This window comes from Vidua chalybeata, chromosome 1 (genome assembly GCF_026979565.1).
Source record: "Vidua chalybeata isolate OUT-0048 chromosome 1, bVidCha1 merged haplotype, whole genome shotgun sequence".
Lineage (NCBI taxonomy): Eukaryota > Metazoa > Chordata > Aves > Passeriformes > Viduidae > Vidua > Vidua chalybeata.
The window spans coordinates 39,609,522-39,637,367 of record NC_071530.1 but is presented as its reverse complement, the minus strand read 5'-3'; the positions used below and the strand labels follow the sequence as shown (position 1 = coordinate 39,637,367).

Here is a 27,846-nt window from a genome sequence, read left to right as displayed (position 1 = left end):
CCACAGTGTTCAGCTTGGGTTTGTCCTGCATTTTTTTCTCTCACAAAGCTGTAGGAACATCCAGCTGTTCACAATTGCTTTCTTCCTCCTTTCCCTTTCATTTTCTCCCCAGTCTGTAACCCCTAGTGGGGAAAAGCATGCAGAACAAGCATGTTTAGTTAACTGAGCCACAAGACAATCTCAAATACTCTTATATTTTCTCTCGTTGTGGGTTTTTTCCCTTTCTCTTTCTGGATTTCTGCTTATCTACTTGGTGGCTTTATCTTCATTGCCTTTGTTGAGAAATTTGTCAAGTCTTCTATCAGCATGCTTTTTAATGTTGCTGCCTTGACCAACAGCTAATTATGCTCTGTCTCATCATGCTTATTGTTGCAATTCCTTTCTCTTCTGATGATTCTGTGTTGGCAACTGCTTTGTAGGAGTTACTACTTTCCTTTCCCATTTTCTATTGCTGTTAGATTAGAATTCAGTTAACAAAAAAAATTTTTTTTACTTAGTATTTTATAAATTCCCCAAACACTGTGCTTTGCAAATCTAAGTTCTTTTTGCCCATGAGCATTTAATGTTTTTTCCTTCTTTACCTTCACGCCACCAGGATGCAGAATTTCCCTTCCGTGCTTCATTGGGTTTTTTTTTTTTCAGTGTCTTCACTGAATCTCATAGAAAAAGGAGACTTACTTCTTGCTTACTACCTCTTTCTTCTCTTCTACGTAAACGTTTATGTGTTAAGCTTACCTGTTGGTGTAGTTGAATAGCTTTATTTGAAAACATCCCATTAAATCAATACTGTGTTTTGGGTTTTTTTTTATCTGATGTATACTTCTGTCAACCTGTCTGACAGAAAGGATTCTGCATTGCAAGTTTGCAAAATGCTGCAATAGGGAAGAGCATTTTTACTTCTACAAAAATATTCCTAAAAAGTATGTATACAGTTGCTTTAAAGCTGAGCACTGTAAGCATTTATATCTTCAGTTAGTTCACTACATACTCAAATATGGTGTCTTACTTGAGGGTGACCCGATTGTTCATTTCCCCCACCCTCTCAATAGTCCTTGGTCATATGATGTAAGGAAAAGCCTTGTACTCTGCTTCTTCCGTAGAAGTTTGGGATAAACTCTGGTTTAAACTCCTTCAGGATTTTTGAATTTACTTCATACTGCTATATTTTGGCACATACAGCTTAAAAGCATGTAAACTTTTCTCCTTCCCTTCAGATGTGTGTGTTCTGAGCCTGAGAAACCAAGCAATGAAACACTGCGTTTGTGGAGGAGTATGAATAAGTCTGGTGCAGATATAGCATGGAGTAATCTTACAGTTTCTGTGAGTATCTGAAACTATGTGTATGTATCTGTGTATGTGCATATGCATAAAAAATAAATACCTGCATGGTACCAGTGTTTATTGCATTTTTTCATCTGATTTCTTTTTTTAACTGAACCTGGACTGTTTTCCTTAAAACCGTATTTTTGAACTCTCTTAATTTCTTCCATAAGGCTTTACACAGTCATTGTCGAGGACTAGATAAGTAAGTCCAGGGAAGTAAATGCTAATATAAATGCTTGAGGTAGCCACCTTAATGCTCTTAGGCACCACAGTAATCTTCCTGCAGGTGAACATGATGAGGTGAATAAACAGGAGTTTGCTTTCTTCCAGTTCCTGAAAGAAGTATTTTTAATATGATGTGATGATGGAATTTGTAGTTGAAGTGTGGTAGTAAACACATTTCATTAGTTTATTAGACATTGGTACAAAACTCCCAACAGAATCAAAGGAACTACCTAAATATTGATTGAAAGAAAATAATTATTTGAAATTGAAAACAACTATTTAGAATAGGCTCAAAAATATTAACTTATGAAGTGGATATTTTATACCAATATCTAATTTTGTGTGTAGGTGAAGAGGAAGAAAGTTACCATGTGCAAGTGCTCTGGAAAGCTTTTAGAGAGAAACACTTTTGCTGATAAGTAGTTTCTTGGGCAGTGTGCAGTGGAATAAATGCAGCTGTGTGCAGCCACTTTGCTTACACTGGCATCTGATTCCCACCTGCATCTTGAATGATTTGGATTTGCTGCTGTTTTTGTTATGCTTGCTGGGTTGGCCATCTGAGGCTGTCTAGAATAGCAGTGGATATCTGTGTATGGGCATAGACATTCACACTAAAGCGCCTCTTTTGCACAGCAGAAATTCCATGTAAAACCTCAGTGCTTTGCTTGACTTGTAGCAGGACTGTTTATGTGCTACCAATGGCTCCTAGTTTACCCTAATCACTTAGGATGGCAGTTTCTTTTGAACTTAGTTTTTATATTTCCTTTATATTTATTTTTTATTTTTTATGTCTTTTCATCTATATGCCTTTACCTATAAAGAATCTTTAGTCTTGCCCGAGAGACAGAACTGATCTGGCATTTGGTGTTATCTTATAATCAAAGTAGATTGTTAAAAGGAAGAGCTTCTGCCATAAGATAAATTTTCAATGAATTAACTAATAAATTAGGTTAGTGCAGTGCTGCTTCCAGCTACTTGAATTATTGGCTTGTTGTATCCTTGTACTCTGGGTATCTACCTGAACTTTTTGCTTTGCATTTCAGTAAGTTTTTTGATAACTATCACCTGACTTTGTTTTCTTTTTTACTTAAATCCATTATTTATGATGCTTTCCTACTTTGTTAGAAACTTTTTCTTATGATTTGGATAATCTTATTTTTTAAGACTATGTTTTTTCCCTTAACTGAGCAAAACAAAGTCAGAGATAGGAGAAAATGAGGAGATCCTTTTTTATGTTTGTTAGCTTAAGGTTGATGTTGGATATTCTGCTTTTCCCGGGCAATCTTTCAGTGCTTTGAAAAACAGAATAGATGTAATGCAACTGTGAAGAAGTTTCTTCTTGGGCATCTCCCAGCATTTTGAAATAATCAGTGGTGGCTACTGTGGCTTTTCTGGAACAGACAGCACACATGTCTGGCTTTTTCAGGGTGAGGTAGTGATGAAGGAAGAAACCTCCTTTTTGGAATTACGAACTTTCTCAAATGTGTTTATGTAGAAAAGTTGGAAGCTTGGTTGAATGTACAGAATTAATAAAACATAGACATATGAAGAGCTTTTCTCTTTGCAGGAATGTTTAGAATATCATGGTGTATTTCGTGGATCAGCTTGTGGCCATCATGGACCATATATTCCAGATGTTCTCTTCTGGTCTGTCATACTATTTTTCGCAACATTTTTCCTCTCCTCTTTCCTTAAGAAATTCAAGACCAAACGCTATTTCCCAACTAAGGTAATCCTGATTAGAGACTAGACTACTGTTACCTTGTAAAATAAACCTTGGTATAATTTAATGGAGTTGAATTCTGTCTAGAGAGATTTATTTTAAGACACGAAAGGAAATTAAAACCCAAAATTCAGCTAATAATTACAAAATTTAGAATATCTGAGGAAAGAAATCATCTGCAGAAAATTTGGTGCTTATTCTGTATTTTTGTAGAGTTAAAACAAAATATTCTAAACTTTGAAAGACCTAAGCAGTCCATCTCCCCACATGAGTCAGTATTGCCAGGTATCATTAGTAGAGACAATATTGCTGCTCTTTTCCTCACCTAGCCATACAAAACAATTAATTACTTTCCCTAAACTACTGATGTCTATTGGGTTTTGAGTGGTTCCTCAGGGGAGTACTATTTCTAATAGATGTTAATGTTATTATTCTTTTTAAACTGATTTATGTAACTTCTGCTAGGCAAAATGAAGTGCTTAGATCTGCTATAACCTCAGCTCATCCCTGTTATGTCTTCCTAATGTTTAAGAAAGTTATCTTTGATAATATGAAAGTATTGCAAATTACCTGCCTCCTATGGATTAAAACATGAAATGTATGAATATTGCTGACCTAAGGTACCAGGGACTAGCTGTGATGGCTAAGCCTCCTAATGGGATTGAGGGGAGAAGGAAGATTGATGGAGTTATTTAAAGTAATTTGCCTCTTGCAATAGATCACTTTTAAATGAGTGAACAGCTGTATAGAATACTTGTCTTCTGCAACTTCATATTATGCGGGCAGACAGCTTAAATTTTAAAGTATCAAGAAAAAAATAGATAATGTTCAGTGGTGTGGCATAATAGAAATAAACTTCACTTTTAATAAGGGAGAAAATCGTCTTTCTACACATGCAAATTATAATAGTAAAAAAGCAAGACTTAACGCAAGTCTGTTCTTTACAGGTGCGTTCCACCATCAGCGACTTTGCAGTATTTCTGACCATAGTAATCATGGTTTTGATTGACTATCTTGTAGGAGTACCTTCTCCTAAGCTTCAGGTTCCAGAGAAGTTTGAAGTAAGAAACAACACTTTTTGAAAAACATAACTTTTAAAATTATTGCAGTTTTATGAACAGAAGAACAATCGAGTTGTAGAGAAACAAAAATTTCTCCTTTCTGATTACAATGTAGTTGATCAAGTAGTTTCTCTTTCTGTGTTTTGGATGTTTGTCTCATCTAACAGGAGAAATTATGTTTTATATTATTACTGAAAGGGAAGCATTCTTTTGTGCAAATGTACAAAATTAAGTAATTGAATGGATTTGTTTTAATTTTTTCCATATAAATGTCATGTTCACCTGTAACAGCTAAATCAGTCTTTTGGTCAAAGCCGTTGGGAAAAAACCTAAACATAGACTTAAGAGACTGATCTGTTGTTCATTTAAATTGTTTGTAGTTATAAAATCTGCATTCTATTTAGTCATTTAATTCTCATTGTTGATGGGTTGTTTTTGTTTTTTTTTTTTTTCAGCCCACTCGAAAAGACCGAGGATGGTTCATTGATCCTCTTGGAGGCAATCCTTGGTGGACACTCTTGATTGCTGCTGTTCCTGCTTTACTCTGTACCATTCTCATTTTCATGGATCAACAAATAACAGCCGTTATTATAAACAGGAAAGAGCATAAACTGAAGGTAGAAGTAATTTTTATGGAAGTCTAATGATGTGCAAGTCAGCTTACTTAAAATCAGATTCATTCTGCAAATTTGTGAAATGACCATCAGCTGCTAGATATAAATAAACTAATCAAGAACAAATATAATTTTGTGCATACTCTCAAAGTATCTGACTTTTGTAGTTGTAGGTTATTCATCTGCTGAGTTTGAAATATGATCATATAATTAGAAAGTTTTTCAAGTTATTTATTTGCTTAATTTTACAGAAAGGCTGTGGTTATCATCTTGATCTGCTCATGGTTGGTATTATGTTGGGAATATGTTCTATCATGGGCTTACCGTGGTATGTTGCTGCAACTGTCCTGTCTATAAGTCATGTTAACAGCCTGAAAGTAGAATCTGAATGCTCAGCACCAGGAGAACAACCAAAGTTTTTGGGAATCCGGGAGCAGCGAGTGACAGGATTGATGATTTTTGTGCTGATGGGGATGTCAGTGTCCATGACCTCTGTGTTAAAGGTAAAAGAGAGTTTTCCCAAAATATTTACTTTGTGTTTTGATGTTGTGATTTAGCATTTAATAATGTGAGAAAGTTCAGTTATGTTAAGTAAGATATGCCTGGATTCATTCTCAAATTGCTTTTCTAGCAACAGATGTTAATTGAATAGAAACAATATGGAAGGATGCAAGAAAATGAAATCTGAGAGAGCTAGGAATGTAGTGAGTAGTGAAGAAAGCAACCTTTTCCTGTGTTATGTGATTTTCTTGCCAGCTCTTTTTAGATTCTTGAGTTCATTTACCTAAAAACTGCAGTTTTTATTTGAATGTTTAAATGAAGAGAGGAAAAGGAGTGTGATAAAAAAGTAAAGTTACTTGAGCAGAAGTAATAGAGTGTAGCAGAAGGAACAGAAACATTGCTTTAAAAGGGAGAAATAACATTTTTCACTTCTTGTTTTTCTTGTTTCTTGTTTACTAAACTTAATTTGATTTTTAGAATGCCAAGATTATTTTGTGCATCATCACAGTGTAATGGTGATTTTGCAGGTTGTGTTGTAGCATCAGATTACACTTCAATATCTTAATTTATATCCTTAGTGACCTTTCAATGACTCTGTTGGAAGAAAATTACTTAATTCAGTTGGGTTTTGCTCAGATTTACTAAAATTTGTTCAACTTCTACTTTGTTGTTTCAAATCCAGTAGTTAAAAGGAGAAACGAAAAAAAACATATTTTTCTTGCCAGAAATGTAGATATTGCATAACTGCTGATATTTCTAAAGAACTTTGTAAAAGTCTGTTTAAACAAAGACAGATCTGAAGTAATTTCATAAGAAATATAGCTTCTCAAATTTAGATAATGGGAAATAATAATCCTGTAAATATGCAGCTGTAGTTTAATAAGTAGTTATGTATTATAAATTTTAAATAGTTGACCATTTATATGTCCATTAAAGAATGTAAGGGTCTGAAAATAAGGCCATAGCAGTTACTAAAAAACAGTATTCAGATTTGACAGTCTCTTATTAAAAAGTTACCAAGAGCTCAGCTGTATAATGTGAATAATGAGAATCAAAAAGTAACTTGATTATTTTCACTTAAGTAAAATATAAAAGTAAAAAATAACTTGGTCTGTGCCTGTCACTGATATGTACTGCTCTCTTATGTCATGTTGATTCCACTTTTAAGTATGGGTGTTTTTTCCTCCCCAGTTTATTCCAATGCCAGTTTTATATGGTGTCTTTCTTTACATGGGAGTATCTTCATTAAAAGGCATTCAGGTAAAGTCTAATTTTAACGAGCAGTTTGCTTTTGTTTAACACTGAATGAAAAGGAAACCGTAACACCCTGCATTATGTGAGCCACAATAAAGTTGTTCCATATTGTCTGAATAGCACGTAGGATAATTTCCTGAGTATCATGTTTAGGTATTTGTTCTTACAATATTATGTCTTCACTTGTCAGTTCTTTTTAATTTATTCTTTCAATAGTGTAGCTAAGGAACAAGTTTTCTGAAATATTCTGGAATTTTTTATTATTAGTGGGGGTGGGTGACAACCCGCGCAAAACAGCCCCCAGTTCCACCCCCTTGAACGTTCACTGTCTTTCATTAGTATTTAATTTGGGATTATCTTACATTTCTGTAGTCTCCTAAAAACGATGTTTTTACTTCTGGCGAGGCAAAAAATAATAACTGAAGAATGATTTTATTTTCCATGCAGTTTTTTGACCGTATAAAACTATTTGGAATGCCTGCCAAACATCAACCTGACCTGATTTACCTACGTTATGTGCCACTCTGGAAGGTCCATATCTTTACAGTTATTCAGCTCACTTGTCTAGTTCTGTTGTGGGTGATCAAAGCCTCTGCAGCTGCTGTTGGTTTCCCTATGATGGTGAGTTTTCTGGTTTGCCAGTTAATAATTTTTGTACAGTAATTTTTTAAACAGCATGTATTATTCAGGGTCTCTTCAGAAGATGTTTGCTGCCTCTAAGAAAGAAGGGAGTGGGCAAGAAACAAAAAGCTCCTGTAGTACAAGCTGTTCCCGTTTGAAACAAGACTTCTCATTCTTGAAAACAAGCAATTCAGTTGTGAATGGCTATTGAAAGTGCAAATGATTTACCTTTGCAGTAAGATAACATCTAGTACTAGAAAAAAGGGCTTCAGTTACAGATTCTGAGTGTACTGAAAGTGTGTGTGCATTTTTGTTCATTTGAATAGTTCAATAGTACTTTGTGATTTCCTTCAGGTTCTAGCATTAGGGTTCGTTCGCAAGCTCATGGATTTTTGTTTCACCAAAAAAGAGCTTAGCTGGCTTGATGATCTTATGCCAGAAAGTAAAAAGAAGAGAGAAGATGATGAAAAGATAAAAGAGAAAGAAGTAAGTGTGAAAACAATCAAATGGAGCATGTTGTGAATTTCTAGGAAATACTTAAAGCAATAAAAGAATTTTATGTGACCTGAGCATATGGCCTTATATACTAGATAACACATTTTGAAATTCTTCACTAATGAGATTAAATTCTTTACTAGAGGAACAGTTACTCGTGGTTAAGGAATTAATTCACTGTTTCAATTTTGCTTTTACAAACTATGATTCTTATTTGTGATCAAAATTTTCAAACAAAGTGGAAAGAGGTAGTTGTTAGTACAAAAATGTTGGGGTTTTTTGTCTTTCATCAAATTAGAAGGAAAGAAAATGGAGAGAAAGAGACAAAGGAGAGGGAAGTGGTGGAGTAGGATTTCTTTATTCTGCTTAAATTAGTCACAAAAGTGTTCATAATATCAGGGACATTTTGCTCACGTGTGTTTGTGGAGCTGTCATTTAGTGCAACTGCTAGTTACTAGTAATAAAATAATAACAGCTTCTGGAACTTCTCCATAAAAGTCCTGCCTTGCTGTACACCACCTGGCACCTGGATGAATTCCTTGTGAAGCTGGTAGTATTTAATGGAGTCTCCCATGCCCCCTGCCTTAATAAAACACTTCTAAGAGGAAAGATCATAAGCTCTGTCTCCTGTATTCAACTGCAGTACCGACATGGAAGTGCCTTTTACCCCTATGGAAATACCTGTCATATAACTTGAATAACTTCAGATACTGCTGTGGTTTATGCTATGTGAGTAATTTTACAAACATCTTACTTGGAATTTACAGGAAGCAGAGAGAATATTTTCAGAAAATGACAGTGTACACCTTGCATATGGAGAAGCAAATCTGGATTTTCCTGTAAAAACCCTGAAATACAGGTATAAAACAATGTGTCTGTTTAAAAGTTCTTTTATCAGAGCCTGTAATTTGCTTTATATCAAGCCTGTAATTTGCTTTATATATTTATAGGTATCTGCTTTATATTAAGTTGGTTGTGTATGAGTTGAAATAATTTTTTCCCCAAGCTGGTAACTTAGCCATGTTTAGGAAATATGAAGATCTATCTCATGGTGCTACATTAGTATTTTTGTATTGCACTGTTCTTTAAAACTTCATCTTAATTTATATTTATAAATTTACATTACCATCTTGAACAGATCAGATGACTCAATTTTGACCAGCTGTACTAAAGGTGAAGAAGCATCCTTGGTCAGTTTCGATGGAATATTTGTGTGCTACTGTGCATGAAATACTGAGCATTAAGCAACTAATAGCATCAGTTGAGCCATGTGTTTGCCAGCCACTTGGGATTTTCAGAAGAAATCTAAGTGTGTAATTACTTGGTTTATCTAAGCAAAGGCTAAAGTCATAATTTCTGTGGTACAAAAAACCCGTTTTACAGGCAGCCATTTTTACTTTAAAATGTGATTTTCTGAACATTAATGTACGAATGGATTTTCTTCCAGAAAAGGAAGTACTGGAATTTCAGTCATGGAAATTCTTTCAGCTTTGGTAGGCATTTTGTCTCAGTCGGTGTCTACCTTACTGGGGTTGTATTTAGCTGAGTTGTCAGGTATTCTCAGCTGTTCAACTCAGCTTTAAGGTGAGACAGATAAATAGTTTACAGGTTTTTCTTTTCCTCTTTAATATTAAGGGCTTCCTAGGTTAAAAATTTGCCTTCCTATGGATCTAGGGTAGTACCAGGTATGCCCTGATGTGAGTTGGGAACAGACAGAAATTTGGATTAGACAGCTACTTCTCCTGAGTGCTGTTGTCTATTCTGAGAGCAGGCTTAATCAGACTTAAGCAACCCGAATGAAAATGCTAAACCTTTTAAAAAAACAAAACCAATTGTGTTACTAATTGCTCTCACAGTAGAGCTGTGACTTCATCAACTGTGTATTTTGTATGTGTTCTGCTGCATTATATGTTGTGTGGGGATCCCTGAGGAAAAATGGCTTTGAAAGTTTTTTCTGCCATTTGAAAAACTTACAGATGACTTGGGGTAGATTCTGAAGCTTAAATATGTAACAGAACAGAAAGCAGGCAACAGGCAACACCTGAGTCTGCTGTACATGTAACTGTGTGAAGAACAAAAATGGAAATCAGCTTCAAAAGCTTACCATCTGTGAGGATAAACTTATCTTCTGCAGCACTTGGGAGACAGGTGGTCTGGCAAAAGAACCTTGCAAAATATCTAATAAAACTTTTGAGGAAAAAAACCCACTTATCTGTCAAGACAGTTGGAATTTCTAGTTTTTTAACAGTTTCAAATCTCACTTGAATTTTTGAAATTTTATTAACCTTTGCTCTTTTGCCCTTGATTATTTCCTAGAAGCCACTTAAAGTAACTGATTAGTGAAAGCTTTAGCACAACAGTGTGATTCAATTCATTATTTCTGGGCGTGCAAAATAATTTTCTGAACTTAGGTATGGGTTACCTCTCAAGTGTACTCAATATCTTACTGGTATCTATGTGAAAACCTGTTTTGAGATGCTATGTAATTATGGTAGTGCTAGTGGGTTAAATTTTCAGGTTTTTGTTGAAGTATACTTTTAAGAGATTAGCTCAACTTGTGGCTGTGTAAATATTGAAAGAAGGCACAACTGATGTAAATGATGAGTGACAGTAAGTATAATAGTGTTGCAAGGAATTGAATACTAACCAGAAAGTATGTTTGTTCTTTAGCATTGATCCCTCAGTTGTAAACATATCAGACGAAATGGCCAAAACTGCACAGTGGAAGGCTCTTGCCATGAGTACTGAGAATGCCAAAGTAACGAGAGCTAACCTGAGGTAGCTATAATTACTCACGCCTTTTCTAACTATTATCTTGTGTTTAGCAGCTGTACTTGTATTTATTGAACAATATCTGAAAAAAATGTGGTTTATAAATCTGAGTTACTCCCTTCTTACTTTAGAAAAACTTGAATTTGAGCTTAATTCTTCCTCTTTTCTCTGAAGTTTATCTGTTTCTACAAGGAATTATTTTATTACTATTTTATTAATGTATTATTTTAAATAGTAATTTTTAAATTACTATTTATTTCCTTAGTGCAAGTGTTTATTACTCTGATGAGCTTAGGGTTTCTAAATACTAGAGTGTACATGAGCTTGGGAGTGGTTTGATGCTCAGTAATACAAATTCCACTGAGAATTTGTAAGTCCAGCACTTTTGTTGTTGCTTTGTACTGCCCTAGGATCTGCCCTGTTTTTGTGGGTGAGTGCATTGCTTGGATTGCTTTTCATCAACTCATTATTAATATCTAAAAATTAATTCTGTCTCATATACTGTCTTCACTGAACATGAAATATAATTGAATGAAATACATGGACAGATCATGAGTCCTCAGTGCTGTGAACATTCCCTGTAAGCTGACAGGCATCTTCTATGCTGGCCAGTATCCTTTCTTCTCTGTGAGCTCCCCATCAAAGACCAAAGTCTGAGTGTGACGAATCATTCTGGCATTCTCTCCTAATTTCTTCCCTGTCTGGCTGAATCTATCTAGAGAAGCAAGCCAAGACATGAGTATTTGTCCAGAATATCCCCAACTTCTTCAAGGGCCTGTAATTTTTAGGGACTGGTATCTGTGGACTGCTCATAATCCATGCAGCTATTGTTTTGTAGTTTTTATGTAGGAAAAGGAGAATGGGCATGCCTTCCTCAGAAAATTAAACCTAAGCAATTCTGTTGTCTATCGAATGCATCTTCTATTGGTTGATCCTTTTCAGCCAATCCTGTCAGAGAAAGACATATTTGAGAGATACAAAATTGTCAGGTTTTGTATAAAATTACATCTCAGTGAAAGTGTTTGTAGTGAGGAGGGAGTGTTCATACTCTGTCCAAGGCTGGAGCATTCCTACTCTGTTCATGGCTCTGTCCAAGCCATCTCAGGTACTGTTGGAAGCACTAGTAGTGACCTAGCACTTGTATACCATCTGTCTGTTCACCACATGCATTGCTCCAAACGAGGAAGCAAATACACCGTTTTGGCCAGACAGCAGGTCAGCCAGGGGCAAAGGAGACAGAGAAAGAGGTTTGAGGTGTATTGTAAGAGGAAAAACTTAAAAGACTCATCAGTGCAGGTACCATTTCCAGTGAATGTCTAGGCTGTATTGTTTAAACATTTTTAAAATGTTAAACACGCATTTAATTAAACATTTCAAAAACTTGTATACCACATGAGCGAGACCATCAAGAAGACAAAGAGATAAGAGACTATGTGTGTCAGTATACCCTCCTTATTTAATCAGTTTTTTTCTTTCTTGCTAAATTCATAGAAGAAGCCCATTACAGAATTTGTGGATGAATCTAGTGCATTGTCTGATAGCCATTGGGCATATAACTCTTGAAGAGATACAGGCCTGTATTTCTTTTTCCAGAAGAATTTAAATGTTTAGATTTGGTTTTCAGGCAATTCTAATTTAGTACAATTTCATCTCTCACTTTCCTGTTTCCTGAGTAGGCTAAGTTAGTATGGAATTATATGCAATACTAGCAAATCAGGCTTCTAACTAGTTTGCAGTGTTTTTTGTTGTGCTTAGCCTTGTATTCATTATTCCATCTATTCATTATGTTTTGCTATAAGACATTTCCCTTTGATTCTGTAACATACCCTGCTTGAGCTTAGTACAGTAAAAAAATTCATCTTGGTAGGGAACTTACTAAAACTACAAATGGAAAACAATAAACCACTGGTGCCAGAAACCAGCTTTTTAACAGGCAATCTGATATTGCATTAATCTTGAAAATCTTGAAAGACAGACTTCCTGAGCTCAACTGAATTGGTTGCTGTTTTTAGTTATTTGATATACTTTCTTTGCATCCTGTTGAGATTCAGAAGTGTCACTATTGGTCATTCAAAAGTAATTTCTAGTAAATTACTAATTTGAGTTCTATTAAGATTTTTCTGCATAACTGTCTTCATCTGGTGGTACAGACAGACATGCAGTGCTATGGTGAAAATGGTTCTATAGGCACTGCTATTTTCAGATTTATATTCAAATACTAATGCAGTTTGAAGGAGGCATGTCTTTTGTAATTCCAGGTAACATATTGTGTGGTTTGGCATGCTTTATTAAAAATAATATATTTTTAAAAAGAGAAATATGTAATTTTTTTGCTTTTTCTGAATTGATCCCAATTGCCTTTTCTTTCTACCTCAACCATCTATTGTAGTTTGTACTGTGGAGTCCCAGCACACTCGTATCTTCTAAGGAGATCCAGAATTTTTCTCTTTGCATGAATTTCTAGTATATTTTTTCCTTAAAGAGTAACTCTACAAATGTGTCATCTCTTCTGAAAATCACCCTCCTCTTATGCTGTTCCATTTCATCTTCTACTGACTTCCAACTACCTTGGGACATTCCTTATTGTCCTTCAGTCAGGCACTACTCGGGGTCTGGGTCCCTAAGAGTGTCAGTTGTTCAGGTGCCAGGTGTTCAGGTTGTCTTTAGGGTCTTCTGCTTCACTTGAATGGACACTTAAACAAGTTTCTTACTGTCCTCTGCTGTTGTTGGAAGTATGTATTCCCCTTTTGTACAGACTGAAATGTCCTCCCATTCTTGTGAACAGATGGTTTCCCTGCCCAAGAATAAAGACATACAGTAATATTGCTTCTTATGTATTTTTGAGTATTTTTACCTCTAGACAGTTTTGCAGGCTGTGTTGGGGGCTGGCTTGTTTGTTTTTAAAGATGTTTTACATGAACAGTTTCAAATCAATAAAAGCAGTGGAATTGGATATGGTATTTATGAATGAGGTATTGGTGTTTTCACTCTTTTAAGTTTGTACTGTTCCTGTGAATATTATTTAACAATTACTAAAATGTAATAGAAATGCCTCATCATAAAAGCATCCTTATGTAAATACTTTCTCTGTTCATTTTGAAGTATAAAACATTTGAAATTTAATTAAAGTGGGCCAGACTTTACATTTTCTTCTTTGTTTTCAAACAGCCCTGAAAAACCAGAAAGTGTGAAAATAGAAGTGGAAAATTCACCTGTTGTGAGATATGTGGATGCTGAAACATCTTTATAGAATAGAACCAATGGGAATTGTGTGTATTTGTGTGTGTATATATATCACTGTAGGTTATTATACCATGGAAGTGTGATTTCCAGTTTAAGGAGCAACATATATTTAATTTCTGCCATTGTTTAGGGCACTGTAGATATGCTTCCATAATGCGAAGATTTTCCCAGCAAATAAGATGAATGGTAATCACACTTCAGCTATTTATTTTATTGGAAATTTTATTTTCATTTTTAAATAGGAAGACTGTAATGAATGCTTATTATTTTCAATAATCAATATGTGCATAAAAGTTACATCAGCTTTTGCTGATGATTACTGATCCACATTGCTTAAAATTTTGCAATACCTCTGTTTATAATGTGTGCTACAGAAGTTTTGTTTTCCATGCAGGCAATTAGTGCTTGTTTTTGCAGGGTATACTCTTTTTGTGGTTTCATAGAACAAATATTAATGTGCTGTTGACAAGAACTACTGTGTTTTATGTCTCCACTCCATGCTAGTGTTTTTTTGGTTTCTGTCTCTCCTTCTGTACAGGAGTGGACTAGAGCCCTAAGTCAGGTGGTTAGTTAAGCCTTAAAATGTATCTAAATACCCTGGTGTGCTGCTTTCTTTGGTTTTTTTAAATTCTGTTGTTTTCATTATTGTCCAGTAGCAGTATGAGTGCAGTAATGGTAGTTACAGTCCCAAGTCAGTATTTGCCATTCTGGACACTCCATGTTTACACAATATAAATTGGATTTACAGGCAGCAATTGGTCTATAGGAAATTATAAGTACTTACCACGTCAGTACTCTTGAATTTTTTTCTTCCTGTTTTGCTTACATTTTTCCCAGAGATTTTCAGTGTCTGATTTACTCAGCTTGAAGATTTTAGAGTATTTCATATCTTCATCAAATATATTTCTTGGTTAATAAATTTTTAAATTTAATGTGTATTTGATTAAATTAGTTGTAGCTCAATTCTGGAATAGGTTTATGATCAGTATTATTTTATGGATTACTAATTGCTTGTGGTATTTGTATGTACAGTTCTGATCCTCTCCATTGTAAAGGGCATATATGGTAGCACACCAACTTATTTTTAAACACATTATTTATTTTAATTAGTATAAATTTCTATCATGTAAGATGAATTGAAAAAAAATAAATATTCATTTATTAAAGTAAGTGGGATTTTTTGGGGACTCCACTGATAAAGATGCAGTCAGAAAATGTACTTACATTTTCAAGTTCTAGTTTTTAGCATTATAATATTTGAAATAATGAGAATTTTATATATAAATGAAAATCTTGATCACTTACCTGCGCAGTTTCCATTCTTAATATTTTTTTGCCTTATGCCTTAGTTTTTTTGGCTTTAGTTTCCAACATTCTCTTTTTACATTCTGAATTGCCACTAGCCCTTTCTGGATGCATTACAATGGCTTTAATTAGAATCTGTGCTCATTTAATACTAGAAGATGCTGTTCGCTTAATTCTGCTTTTGGCAGAGTTGGGAGTTTTACCATGGACCAAGTGATAAAATTCTCAACAATTGCAAAAGGAGCTGATTCTGGAGGAGGGCAGACTTTATCTGAAAATACTACTTGAGGTGGAATTTTGGTGCTCTTCAGCCAAGTGTCACCTGTAGAGAAGGTAATTGTATATTACAAAAATAAAGCAATCAGTGGGAATAAATAGAAACATTTAAAAATAGTATTTACATTACATGGACTGTTACTGTTCCCTTTATATGTAATGCAATTATTTAACTTTTTTTTTTTTCCTTTTTTCATTTAACTGAATTCTGAGAAGACAGTTTAAAGAAAGGACATCATAGTGTACAGCAATACGAATAATGGTATCCAAACTGTCATAACAGGCTCAGGTCAGGGGCAAAGCAAGAGAGGTCTGCATTACCACTTTGACCAATATTGTGTAATGACCTGCATTCTTAGATAATAGTGTAGCTTGTGCCTTAGTTTGACTTCGTGCTCTTTCAGAAAATAACCCATGGTTTCCCTCTGATCAAACTGAGATAACAACGAAACTACATCGGATGGTTTCTCCAAACTTTCTACATTATTTAAAAAAACCCCAAACAACACCCATCTGCACGTCAGTAGTTGACTACTAAGTACCTCTTGCTCTGAATCAAGGAGTGAAGAGATATTTTGAGCATTTTATGTAGCATCATCCACAATACAGTACTTCTATCCTCTCAATAGTATTTTACGCTTCCTGTTTACAGTTCTGCAACAGTTTCCAAAGACCCAAAAAATTACTAGAAGCCTCTTGGATTTCTAACTCTTTAATGCTGGAAGTCAGGGTTCCATGGTGCTGCACACCTTGTATTTGATTTCTCCTTCAGAAAGGTTACGTTTTGGTCAATATTACAGGAAGTGGGTATATTTTGAGTAATGTTGAAAGGAAACAAAACCAAAGCCCCACAAGTCTAATCACAGTATTTATTAAATTGTTGTAGATATTTTAATCAGTGCCAGAAATACCATGACTTGGCAAACCAGTTTACAGTGACCTTTAGTTCCAGTGTTCTTGGGCAATAGTTATACTTGCACTTCCTTCCCATATGAACAGAAGATCTGGTATTAAGTGCATAAATCCCTGTTGCTAATGTATGGTTAAGTGATTCAGTGCTCATTTTACACCTTCTCTGCTTTAAAATCACACATAGTATTAAAATAAAACAGCTAAGGATGTAGTTTATTGTATGGAGATGTATGTTTTGCCTTAATGGATGCAAAAGAGCAGTGACAAATGCTGTGCACTGATTTTTATTTTTTTTTCATAGGGCTTAAGCCCTGTAAAACTACGCCAATGGATTTCCATTCCAACAGCTAGAGGAAAATTAAACAACCCTGCACTTTTTGTAGATGCCTTGGTTTCCTGGAATGGAGTTTAGTGCTACTGTGTACCTGGCTGCAGAGCCACCTCAGGAAGTCCCTCTTTTTTTACTCTTTTTTTTTTTTTTTTCCCTCCCCCCTTCTTTTTCCTTTTTTCCTTTTTTTTTTCTAATTTATTTATAAATATTAATGTTTACATGAAATGTAGGTCTTAATTTTGACCACTCCATTTAAATTATCATCTAAAATGTATCACTTAAAATGCAGTTTTGTGTTTAAATTATATTCTAGAAAACTCTTTACCATTTTCATATGTATTACAGTGACATGTTTTTCATTCTGTTTACATATGCCCAAGTAAACAACAATTTCCTCGTACATTAATTTTGCAGCTATAACATATTTTATACAGTTGTTCTGTGAAATGTTCCAAATTGCCAAGTTTGTCATCATAAAACCCATCAGGGTAGAACTTGGTGCCCTAATGGCTTTGGGATCTTTTTCAACCAAGTATCTTGGCCATTTTTTCTTCATTTAATGCAAGTTCTCCCGTAAGTTATCATTTGCTTCACCTGCATCTCTGTCTTCATACGGTCACTTCCTAATTCATGCCCTTCGCAAAGGCAGGTTCGACAGGCTGTAAAATATTTCTGTACCAAATGGGTGTCACGTCGCAGAGCCTGCACTGCTCTGAAGGGTTTGTCTTGTACATAGGTTCTGGAAATCATAAAGTGAATGGTTCTTGACTCTCAGTTCACAAATGCAATCTGTCAAGCGAGCACCACAGCAGCTTAGTTGTCTTTTTGCTTTCTTATGATTAGTAATGTTTTAATTACTCATCTAGGACAAAATTATCAAGTACAGTAAAATGTAGGAAATACTTTGTTTATACCAACAGTAATTTATTTTATGGCAAATTTTAAGACTATAGATGCACACAGCTTTGAGTCAGCATAAGTGTAGTGCTATAAATAAAGCAAATTGCTCAGTAAGTTTGTCAATTTTATTTTATAATGTTTTTAGTGAAAACTTATAGGACTTTGTAGTTGGCATTGAACTTTGCCTAAAGACACTTTCATATTGAATTTAGTATCTGTTGACATTTATTTGGAATAATGAATGAGTTTGATAATCGATACTTTTCTAAATGATTTTATTGGAAAGACACATCATTTCTAGTATTTTCCTTTCTATTGTTGCTGATGCTCCTGTGCAAAGGTGTCTTCCAGGTTCGGCTTTTGCGGCTGAACTGCAGTTTTGATTTTAATATTCTTTATTTGAAATGTGATTACATACTGTATGGTTCGAATTTTTTATGACCGCTTTTCTAATTACAGTGACGTTTTCTTACTTTATAACCAAATCCAAAGCAAATGAAAACATTATTCCAACTGTAGAATCAATATCCAATTTATACAGAAAACACAACTCTGACTTGTCTTTAATGTGATTCAGCCTTTGTGTTGTTTTAATTACTGCTAGAATAAAACGATCTTTTGTAACGTTTCAGAAAGTTGGTAAAAGCAATAAACAATCTCCTGGACTCCATTCGAGCCGCTTCTGTTTTCTTTGCCCCCCGCGCCCGGGGGTGCTGGGGGCGGGCCGGGCCGGGGCTTCCCCGTGCCCATGGCAACGACGCCGGGCGGAAGCGGTGCCAGGGAGCCTCGGCACTGCGCAGCACGGCGGCTCGCGATTGGCCGGCTGGCCAAGAAGAGGGGAGGCGATTGGCCGAGGCGTCCCGTCCTGGCCGAGCGAGCGCCGCCGCAGCCGGGCCCGGGAGGGGGCGGGGCGGGGGAGCCGCCGTGGCTCGGCGGGGAGCGGGAGGGAGGGAGGGGAAGGCAGGGCCACGCAAGCTTAGGGACGGGCGAGTGCCGTCAAGGAGAGGGAAGGCGATGCAGTATCCCCATCCTCCTCCCGTTCCACTTAATGACGTGCTCCACAGCCCTGCTCCTTCACCAGCTCTGCGCTTTCAGTAGGCATTTAACAATCTCGTGATTCCCAGAGGCTCTAAGGAATGGCGGTCTAATTCCCTATAAAGGTCTACTTGGTAGTGAGAGTGGAGAGGATGAGCTTCAAAGAGCTGGTGTTATGCTCGAGCTGCTACTGAACTGAGCTGCTCACTAGACCTCAGAAATCCCCTTTTGTTTTCCCTCTCTCTCTTTTTTTTTTTTTTTTTTTTTTTTTTTTTTTCTCCTTACATATATGAACTGCTGTTTAACAAGATGGATTTAGGCAAACTCTACAGAGGAAAGTTACACTCTGGAAATTAACCAAGAGACTGACATTTGGTGGACCCAGCAATCTGAGAATAGGCCTGGCCATTTATGGAATGAGGTGGTACACAGGGAAAACAAAAAGGAAAAAAGCGAAAGACAAACAATCCCAAAACAGCAGTGATCCCTTGTTAGCCTTTAGAGAATCTCCAAAGAAAGATTGAGACACATGTATGCATGTGGAAGTTTTTGTGTGTAGCAAACACATAGATTTCTGTATTGATTCATTTAATAGAATTAAAGAAATATTCTTCAAACATTGTCTGTGTGGGTTCTTCAATACAATTTCCTAGACACAGGCTATCCCTGGTGAGGATCTATTATGACTGCCATGCTCTTTGAGAACAAGAGGGCCAGAAGTCCCTTTATTCCCACCAGACTGGATAAGGAAAAGTACCTTTTGAGAATTTTTCATCACCTTTGATGCTTCCTTAGTTTGAAATCCATTTCTGTTTTAACAATAATGTATTTCTAATTGCTCTTATAGGGAGTGAATTTTCACCTGACCTTCATCTGACCCAGCTTATAGTATTAGATAGGGTATTAGATACATTCCTATCCAGCAACAGCATCAAAAGTCTTACTAAAGCCACCATATCTACTGCTTCTTTATCCACCTTAAGCCTGTTATCCTGTGTATGATTAGACAGTGGAATTCAGTCACTGCAGTGATTAAGAAAGGAGTTCAAGGGAAAATCTAGAAACTAGTTGGCTTACAAACTATCCATATCCGCTAGTTATTGCTAATAAAGATTATAAGGCATGTGAGACATCTTCTCGTGTTGAAGGGACCATTACACTGTAGTCAGTGAGGGTAGATTCATCCTCCAACACTTCTTTGTGGTTTTGCTTGTTTTGGGGCTTGTTTTTACCTTCTGAAGCTTATGTGGTTATGTCATCTGGGACAGATACTAGACTGGGCCACAGATCAAGTCTGGGGTAATTCCTTTGTCTCCTGTTTTTCATCACGTGGATGCTTTCATTTCTGACGGGGTTCTTGGAGCATTTCTTGTCCTATCCTGCATTCCAGTGCTGTCAGAATGCATCTCTCTTCCTAAGTAATTAAATCAACATAACTAATTAAATGTAATTATCCCCAGTTAAAATGAATGCATTACTATTGCTCTAATTTCATTGTCTTAAATGGAATTGAGACTGTGCTGTAAAGGCATTTTTCTTTCAATTTGCCTCTGTTCTTTTAAAAGAGTTGTCAGTTTTTATCTGGCACAACTAGTGAGTGTTGTTTGGTGTGTTCCTTACACATTCCTCATGGCTGGTGTCATAGCAGGGGGATAGTTATGAGGACAGTGAATAGCCTGGCTCCATGGAATCCATGGAAATTTCTGCTGCCACGAGTAAAGAAGAAACGTGGGGTGGGAACTTACTCAGTGACTTCAAGAAAGTCAAATAACTGGAGGTAAGGGAATATTAATGTTTGCTTTCTCTCAGGTTTCTGGCTGATAGAAGGAAAATTGAGTTGTTTCTGTTTGTCTACCCCTCACTCATGGTGCTAATATACCTACCTATACCTAATAATTGGCTACTTCCCTGCTCTTCTCCCTGAATTTACACCTGAGCATTCCTGCGCTGTCAGCAGGGGCACTCATCAGGCCACTGTAACAGTGACCTAAATTGGTAGGAAGGTAACAATATAAATGGAGTGTATTGTTTTCTGTGTGTTTAGCTCTCTAAACTGGCTCGGGTTTGGGTCAGATCAGCTGAAGAAGTAGAGAAGAATTACTGGTGGAAGGGGAAGGGAAGGAATGTGGAAGGCCATTTTCACTGGCAGCTGTCTGTTAATTAATTAGTCTAATCTCTAGTAGCAATGTGAAGGGCATAACATTCTAAGCTGCATGGATAAATCCTCCTCTCTGCATGTTGTCCCTGCCCTTGTACAGTAGAAGTACTTTGGAGACAAGGCAATCAGGGCTAAAGTAGGAGTGATTATTTGTAGCCTGAATCAGGTTTCCCAATCCAGTGAGCTGTGCATCTGAGATAATGCTGGCTGACCGACTAAAGAGGTCAGTGCAGGGTCAGTTTGTGGCCAGAGCTGGCCTCTTTCTTGAAGGGCTTCCTGACCTGTGCTGACTTGTTGGCCTCTGGGAAATAGAAAGGTAACCTCAGGGTGAGTCCTCAGAGCTAGGGGAGTGCTGTATCCTTGAGTGACCAGTGTCCCTTTAGTCTCAGCAGCAGTGAGGGGAATGTGGCTTGATGTTTGTCAGGTTCTATTTTGCACAGGGACTTTTAGATCTGTAATGGCAACAAACCTTTAAAATATTTGTCGTCTGTTATTCTATTTCATCTTTACCAAGGCAGCATTAAAAGTGGAATGGCAGCCCTAAAGTAAGGTTGGTTGACAGTTGTAAAATGTTCTAAATAATCACAAAGACCTAACAGTTCTGGATTAAATCATAGCCATACGGGGAATCCTGCTGCTTGTGGTTTGGAGAGTTAATCCAAGGATTTCACAGGATGCTAAAAATTTTAAGGTTTAACTCTGTTTGCTCATGAACAAGTTATTTGTATGTGGTTTGGTTGTTCTTTAATTGGTTGAAATCTGTTCTTTGTGCGCACATACTCATGGTCAAGTAGACAATTTGCAAGTTTGCAAGTGCGAATGTGAGGTGCTTATTGTATCATGCCTCAGTAATATTCCAAATGGACAAGGTACTGGGGAGATGATGTAAGAATATCACTGAAATAATACATGGAAATTCTTACTCCTGAGGATTCTTAATGCTTAGCAATGTACATGGCTTCTCTTAACTTTTAACGTGCTTGAAGCAAAGGAAATAAATGCTTTGAGCAAACTGCATTCAAAACTACTGCACTCAGTAGTTTGGTCTGCTGAGTGGTAAGACAAATCCTGTTTATATTCACTCCATGGTAATAACTGGTGCCACAGAAGTGATCTGGGGCATTTTTTAATAACCTTCTTGAGCAGAGGCATGGAAGAGAGCAGAGAAGTTTCTTGTGGATCCAGATCAATGATTCCCTGTGCTAGGATAAAGGCTTGTTTAAAAGACTAGACATGGATGAGCTGGGCTTACAGGCCGCTTCCGAGAGGGATTTAATACAGTGCATGTGTTCATACTGTCAACAGTTGCATTTTGGGTAGTTCTGTGATGTGAGATTGTATAACTGGAAAAATGACTCTGATGTTCATTTGGGAAGGAGCAGCTTCTGCTAGTTTACAATGCTTTTGTTTTATGACCAGTTTTCTTCTTCTTCTTCTTTGCCTTTATGAGGAGGAGAAATAAAAATCAGTATCAGAGGAACTCTACACTGCACAGCAAGAAAAGGAGGCCATCAGGTTTGATACAGATCCCATTAAGGACACACCAAAGGGAACATCTAAACAATCCATGTTTAGTGAACAGTAAAATAGAAAGGATCAGACAGTGGTATTATAGCCTTGGTTTTTAAATTGAAAGTACTCTACCAATATGCTACATCTGTATGTAATTCTCTAGGACAATTCTGCTGCCCCAGCCTGTGCCTGACCTTTCTTTTTTTTTTTTTTTTTTCACTCAGAGAAGAATCCACATCAATATAGTTGCTTTTGTTGGAGCAAGAGATCCCTCTTGAATATCCTCTTTCCATGTCCTTCTGTATTTTTCTAGGGCTTTAGAAGATTTTCAGTGAACAGGTGTTGTGTACTGTGAAAGTGACTAGGTTAGGGCTTTTGTGGGAAGTCAGACCTAGAGATTGAATGGTTTTACGTAGAGATTTAATGTGTCATAATGACCCTGATGAAGCCATGCCATACGGATCTGCTCATCTGTGGAAAGAAGCTGCGTGTCCCACTGCAAGGAAAGCAGGTAGGTTTGGTATAAGACATTCAGAAGGCCTAGATTCTAAACTACTGAAAATTTCTGTTATTCTTTGGCAGACTGTGTGATCATAGATTCATAGAATGGTTAGGGTAGGAAGAGACCTTAAGATCATCGACTTCCAAGTCTCTGCCATGGCAGAAGCACCTGTTACTATATACCAGGTTGATCACAGCCCCATCCAGCCTGACCTTGGACACTTCCAGGCATGTCCACAACGTCTCTGGGCAACCTTTTCCAGTACCTCATCACCCTCACAGTAAAGAATTTCCTCCTTATATCTAATCTAAACCTGACTTCTTTTAACATAAAGTCATCATCCCATTGTCCTAACACCACATACCCATGTAAAAAGTCCCTCTCCAACTCTTTTGTAGACCCCTTTAGGTAGTGAGCTGCTGCTGGATATCTCCCTCGGAGCCTTCTTTTCTCCAGGCCAAACAAATCTGCTTCTCTCAGCCTCTCTCAGCAAAGGGGAGGTGCTCCAGCCCTCTGTTCCTCTCTGTAGCCCTCTGACTCCCTCCAACAGGTCCCTGTTCTTCTGATGGGAGCCCCAGAGCTGCATGCAGTAGTCCAGGTGGGGTCTCAGGAGAGTCAATTAGAGGGGGAGAATCACGTCTCTCAACTCACTGTATGTGTCTCATTTTTTTGTCAGATACTTACTTTTTCTACCCTTCATTTGACTTGTTTATTTGGATGATATAACTATTGAATTCTCTGTTGTCTGGACAACAGCTTGTTGTTGACAACCTTGATGTTAGCTTGTAAGCATTGCTGTAACATAACCATCCAATTCACAGAGAAATAATAGCAAGAAGATGTAAGATGAGGAAAAGTCCTAATAAAAAAATACCTCAAAGAGCAAGAGAGTATTGTCTATGTATATGTTGGAAAACCAAGGTTTCTGTATGTTAAGTTAAAAGCTTTCTTATTAATATCTGGAATTTCCAAGGATGTCCTGATAAAATGCCCAAGGCTTCATGCTGAGAAAATAGCAAAGCTGTTTCTTTTTTTTTTTCCTAAAAGCAGTATCAGTTGGTTCTGTAAGTAAACATATTCCTTTTGCTGCAGTGATATAATTCTTTGTATCTACTTTGCTTTTAAGGAAAAGAGTTTTTAACCCCATAATGATAATAGTGATACACAATGCCAGATCAGGACAAAAAGTTGAAGAGCACAGAAAAAGCAACAGAAAAAAAGCCTCCTGGGATCTCTATGAGGTATAGTATCTAATGTTTTACTTTGAACTTCAGCAGGACTTGTGTGGAATTTACACTGGCTGCCAAAGCAGAATGCTTCAATTTGAAGTGCAGTATAAACATGACAACTGTTACTCTGGTCACAAAGTTTATTTACACCTTTGTTGATTTAAGGCATTCTGGAGAAGCTGTAAATTCTTCTGTACGTAAAATGTGGACACCAGGCAACACTAGAAAACTTTATTTTCTGTCAGTAGCGTTGTTGCTTATTGACTTTCTTTACACTTATGGAAATACTTTTATGTAACTATTAACACATGCTGTTGTGGTTTTTTCCTAGGGATTATTCTGATCTAAAAAGGCTTCAGTCTCTCTTAAGTGTTCAGTCAAGGAACCAACAGGTATTTTTCAATAACTGTTACTAAATGTGCTTTAGAATTATAATTAATGGTGATGGTTTCTGGCATTTGTTTAGAACATTGTGTACTATAATGACTAAAACATGTTATCAAAATCTTGAGTAGTGGATGTCTTTCCTCTTGTCTCTTTTTCTTTTTTCTTGGCAACATCAGACCCGTGTGGGACAAATCACATTTAGAATGGGTAAAAGACTGAAACGTCCCATTCTACTATACCATATTTTTTTTTTTTATTTTAATAGGAAAATGCTTTATTTTGTATCTTGAGAAGGTTTTATCCAGCTATTGTTGCATATATTAAAGTAGCCTGGCAGATTGGTTTTCCTCTGTGCCCTTTTGCAATGTCACATGAAGGGTAGGCTTAAAGATACGTGAGTAACAGCGTGGGGAAGAGTGGTAAAGAATATAAAATAAGATCAGCATTTTAACCATAAACAATTTGTCCTTGAAGAATAACACTTCAGCTAAAAATATCCAGGGCTTAAATACCAACTTACAGGAGAAAGTCAAATCTCCTTCACCTCAACTCACTTAGTGAAGCTTGTATTTGCCATTTGAAGCAAAGAAAACCAACACATGATGATGGGTGTGAGTCTTTGGAATCACAGAATATTTTCTCCCTTTCAATTCTGTAAAAAGATATGACAAAATGACTAAACGATTCATCCATGTGAGGTAGGAGTTATGCACTTTCTGCCTGGTTAGAGGCCTGGAATTGCTTCTGAGCCGAAAGCTGAAACACGTGAGTTGTACAATCTAAAAGAATGTGAAGAGTGGGCAATTATGGAATTGGGACAGGTAAGAAACACAGATAATGAGCATGTGTTGCAGATTTTGTCGAGCTTTGCTATCATAAATTTAAAAAGATGCCATTCTTCACCTTTTACTTAGCTCTCCATACTTGTTTTTCAGTCTTGCTTTGCATCAGTTTTCTACCACGACAGTTTTGTTTTTCAGAGGAGGTTTGTGTATTCTATAATGGCAAATTTTAGGTCCAAAGTTCAAGTCAGAACTTGAGAAAAGGTATTTTTGTGTGATAATATTCTCAGAAAACTCAAAATGCAGTGTTTGCCTCATGACTACTATACCCTTCCCTCCTTAGCTTCCAGCTATATATTTTGAAAGTGGTCAAACCAGACAAGAACTTGGGAAAATGTCAAAAGCAATGAACAAAAGTCCAATGGTCAATGACAAGAATCAACAGAAGCTGTTGAGCTTGAAAAATTTAGGTTAAAATTAGGTAAAAAAATCAAATGCTGATGATGACACTCTCATATCTGTGAACGAGAGATATTTTTATGTATCTAAGGGTATCACCTTGTTGAAGTGTTGAAGGCATTTGTATTTTTATGTATGTCTGTTACTTGTACTTTTCATGTTATTCCAGTATTTGAGATGGGAATTACATACTTTTAGTTTTTTAAAACTAATTGTTTATGTTCCTGCATTTGTAAGTTTCAACCTTTCCCACTCAGCAGAGTATACTGGTAAGAGTTAATAAACTAATTTTAAATAGTGATAGTTTCTATATTTGGAAAAGTTATACCATTCTGATAGTCCCAAATTATGCGTGAAACAGACTGTTAATGTCTGGCAATCTGAAATCATGTAATTCTGTGGTAACTGCTGATATGACATTTCTTAGTTTTTGTTGCTAATGTTAAGTCATAGCAGAGCAAAACTGTCTTGCGGCAAGTTAATTTGTAATTCATCATTTTTCTTTTTTTCTTCCTTTTTAGTGTGACCCACAAGAATGAGAGAAATTTTAACAAGCATCCCAAGTGTCAGCTGTTTCAAGATATCTTCACAGCTTTAGTTAAGGACAGACTTGCCTGCAGATCAGTATATGAAACACATTCATAGCCAAGAAGGAGGGCCACTCTTTCTTACTTTCAATGAAGAAGCAAGATGCATGGATAATATCCCATATTGTTACAATAACACACTTTTCTGTGGAAATTACCACAGCACTTGTGGTTGTTTTAAATAACCACTTGTGTATTGGCTTTGAGGAGCAATGCCCAGGTTAGTGGAACAGAAGAATGAAGGACTGTGTATATGACAAAACTTGGATGACCAAAATTCTAACTGCTATGTTTTCTTGATCATTCATCTGCATATGGTGTCTGTAATCTATGATTTCCTTTTTTAATTTATTTTACCGATTCTATTTGTATTTGTATTTGTATTTGACTGCTGCTTTTATAGTGAAAGGCCGATGGTTTCCATAAAATTCAGATGAGTTGATGCCACTTGTTTCTGTTTATTTGTATTTCTGTGTATGACAGGATTGAAAAGGGTAATACCTTTTCTCATGCTGCTCTCATTTATGTGAGGAAAAAGTACAGGACCTTACAAAAATAGAGGGGGCAGAGAAAGATATTTTCAGGAAAAAAAAGAAATATTTTTCAGGAGTTTTTTACTATACTCCTTTGCAGTGTATTGTATTTTCCTTTTTAAAGCCCAAATACATTTTCTAAAATACCCCTTAAGTGGTACAGAAGTTTAAAGATGGAATCCTAGAGCATTTAAAGTTATTAATATGAAACTACTAGAGGAATCTGAAAACACCATATAGTTTGCTTAGACCTTTATTCAGAACCAACTGGGGAACTAGAGGTCCCTTCTTTGATTATCTAAATGACAGATTATTTAAGTGATTTTTAAATCTGGTACCTCTTTTTGCATGTAAACTCAGTACTCACCAGTGGGAGGTCAGTGGCTCTGCTTCATTTGCTGGAAATACAAGAATAGCTTACACTGTGATTTCCCAAGTTCTGTTTATACATTGTGACATACTTGGCTTATTTTTTGGTTTTCTTTGGGGGTTCTTTGTGATAGTGATATGTCAAAACAAGCCTCTTGTATTAAGAATGAAAGCACTCAGGCAAGGTTGGTGAAACAAGCATAAATTAGTAGATATGTAGATAAGCTGGATATACCCTGCAGTGTCTAGTAATGTGTATTGTATATGTAACTGTAGTAGAAGGGGCTCTCAAATGTTAATCAGGCTCATATCCATGGTAATGGATATTACCATGTCCACCGTGGTAATATCTTCAGGCCACTTTAATATCTGACCTACAAATTTTGCACGCAGGTATATGGTTGCTGTTTTCTTTCAATGAAAAGTTTTGTGCTGTTCTGAAGTGGCCAATTATGGAATCATAATGAAAAATGGTATTACTTTGGGCAGAATATTGGCCTAAAAGGGCTGAGAGTTTGTTAGTATCTATTTGTAAAACATTTATTTTTATGGAAGTATTTTTAGTTATTGGCATCATTCCCAACTGCAAATGATGAAATGGGAAGAGAACTGCCATGACCCATACACTTTTTCTGTTTCCAAGAAACCTATCCAAACAAATTTTGTCCTTTCAGTTAAAACAACAACAACAAAAAATACCACATGGCAAAGATGTCTAATTTTAGATTTATTTTAAA

The 27,846-nt window shown here is 36.4% G+C and overlaps 2 protein-coding genes across 6 annotated transcripts in view; both read left to right on the top strand.

Moving 5' to 3' along the window:
* Positions 1-18,226, top strand: part of SLC4A7 (solute carrier family 4 member 7) — a 92,209-nt gene extending 73,983 nt beyond the window's left edge. For 2 of the 5 annotated variants that reach the window (XM_053936349.1, XM_053936322.1), the window contains exons 15-25: positions 1,215-1,320; positions 3,116-3,277; positions 4,219-4,332; positions 4,788-4,949; positions 5,198-5,449; positions 6,639-6,707; positions 7,149-7,322; positions 7,677-7,808; positions 8,585-8,676; positions 10,488-10,595; positions 13,758-18,226. In XM_053936349.1, coding sequence (XP_053792324.1) covers positions 1,215-1,320; positions 3,116-3,277; positions 4,219-4,332; positions 4,788-4,949; positions 5,198-5,449; positions 6,639-6,707; positions 7,149-7,322; positions 7,677-7,808; positions 8,585-8,676; positions 10,488-10,595; positions 13,758-13,839 — 1,453 coding nt within the window. In that variant the 3' untranslated portion in view covers positions 13,840-18,226. The remainder of the gene's footprint in view (positions 1-1,214; positions 1,321-3,115; positions 3,278-4,218; positions 4,333-4,787; positions 4,950-5,197; positions 5,450-6,638; positions 6,708-7,148; positions 7,323-7,676; positions 7,809-8,584; positions 8,677-10,487; positions 10,596-13,757) is intronic. The other 3 variants (XR_008429547.1, XM_053936340.1, XM_053936329.1) reach the window with 3 other exon arrangements.
* Positions 18,227-23,930: 5,704 nt separating this feature from the next.
* NEK10 (NIMA related kinase 10) overlaps positions 23,931-27,846 on the top strand; it is a 123,671-nt gene continuing 119,755 nt past the window's right edge. Inside the window, 5 exon segments of the mRNA XM_053936078.1 lie at positions 23,931-24,004; positions 24,324-24,384; positions 25,505-25,535; positions 25,538-25,631; positions 26,142-26,237. Coding sequence (XP_053792053.1) covers positions 23,931-24,004; positions 24,324-24,384; positions 25,505-25,535; positions 25,538-25,631; positions 26,142-26,237 — 356 coding nt within the window.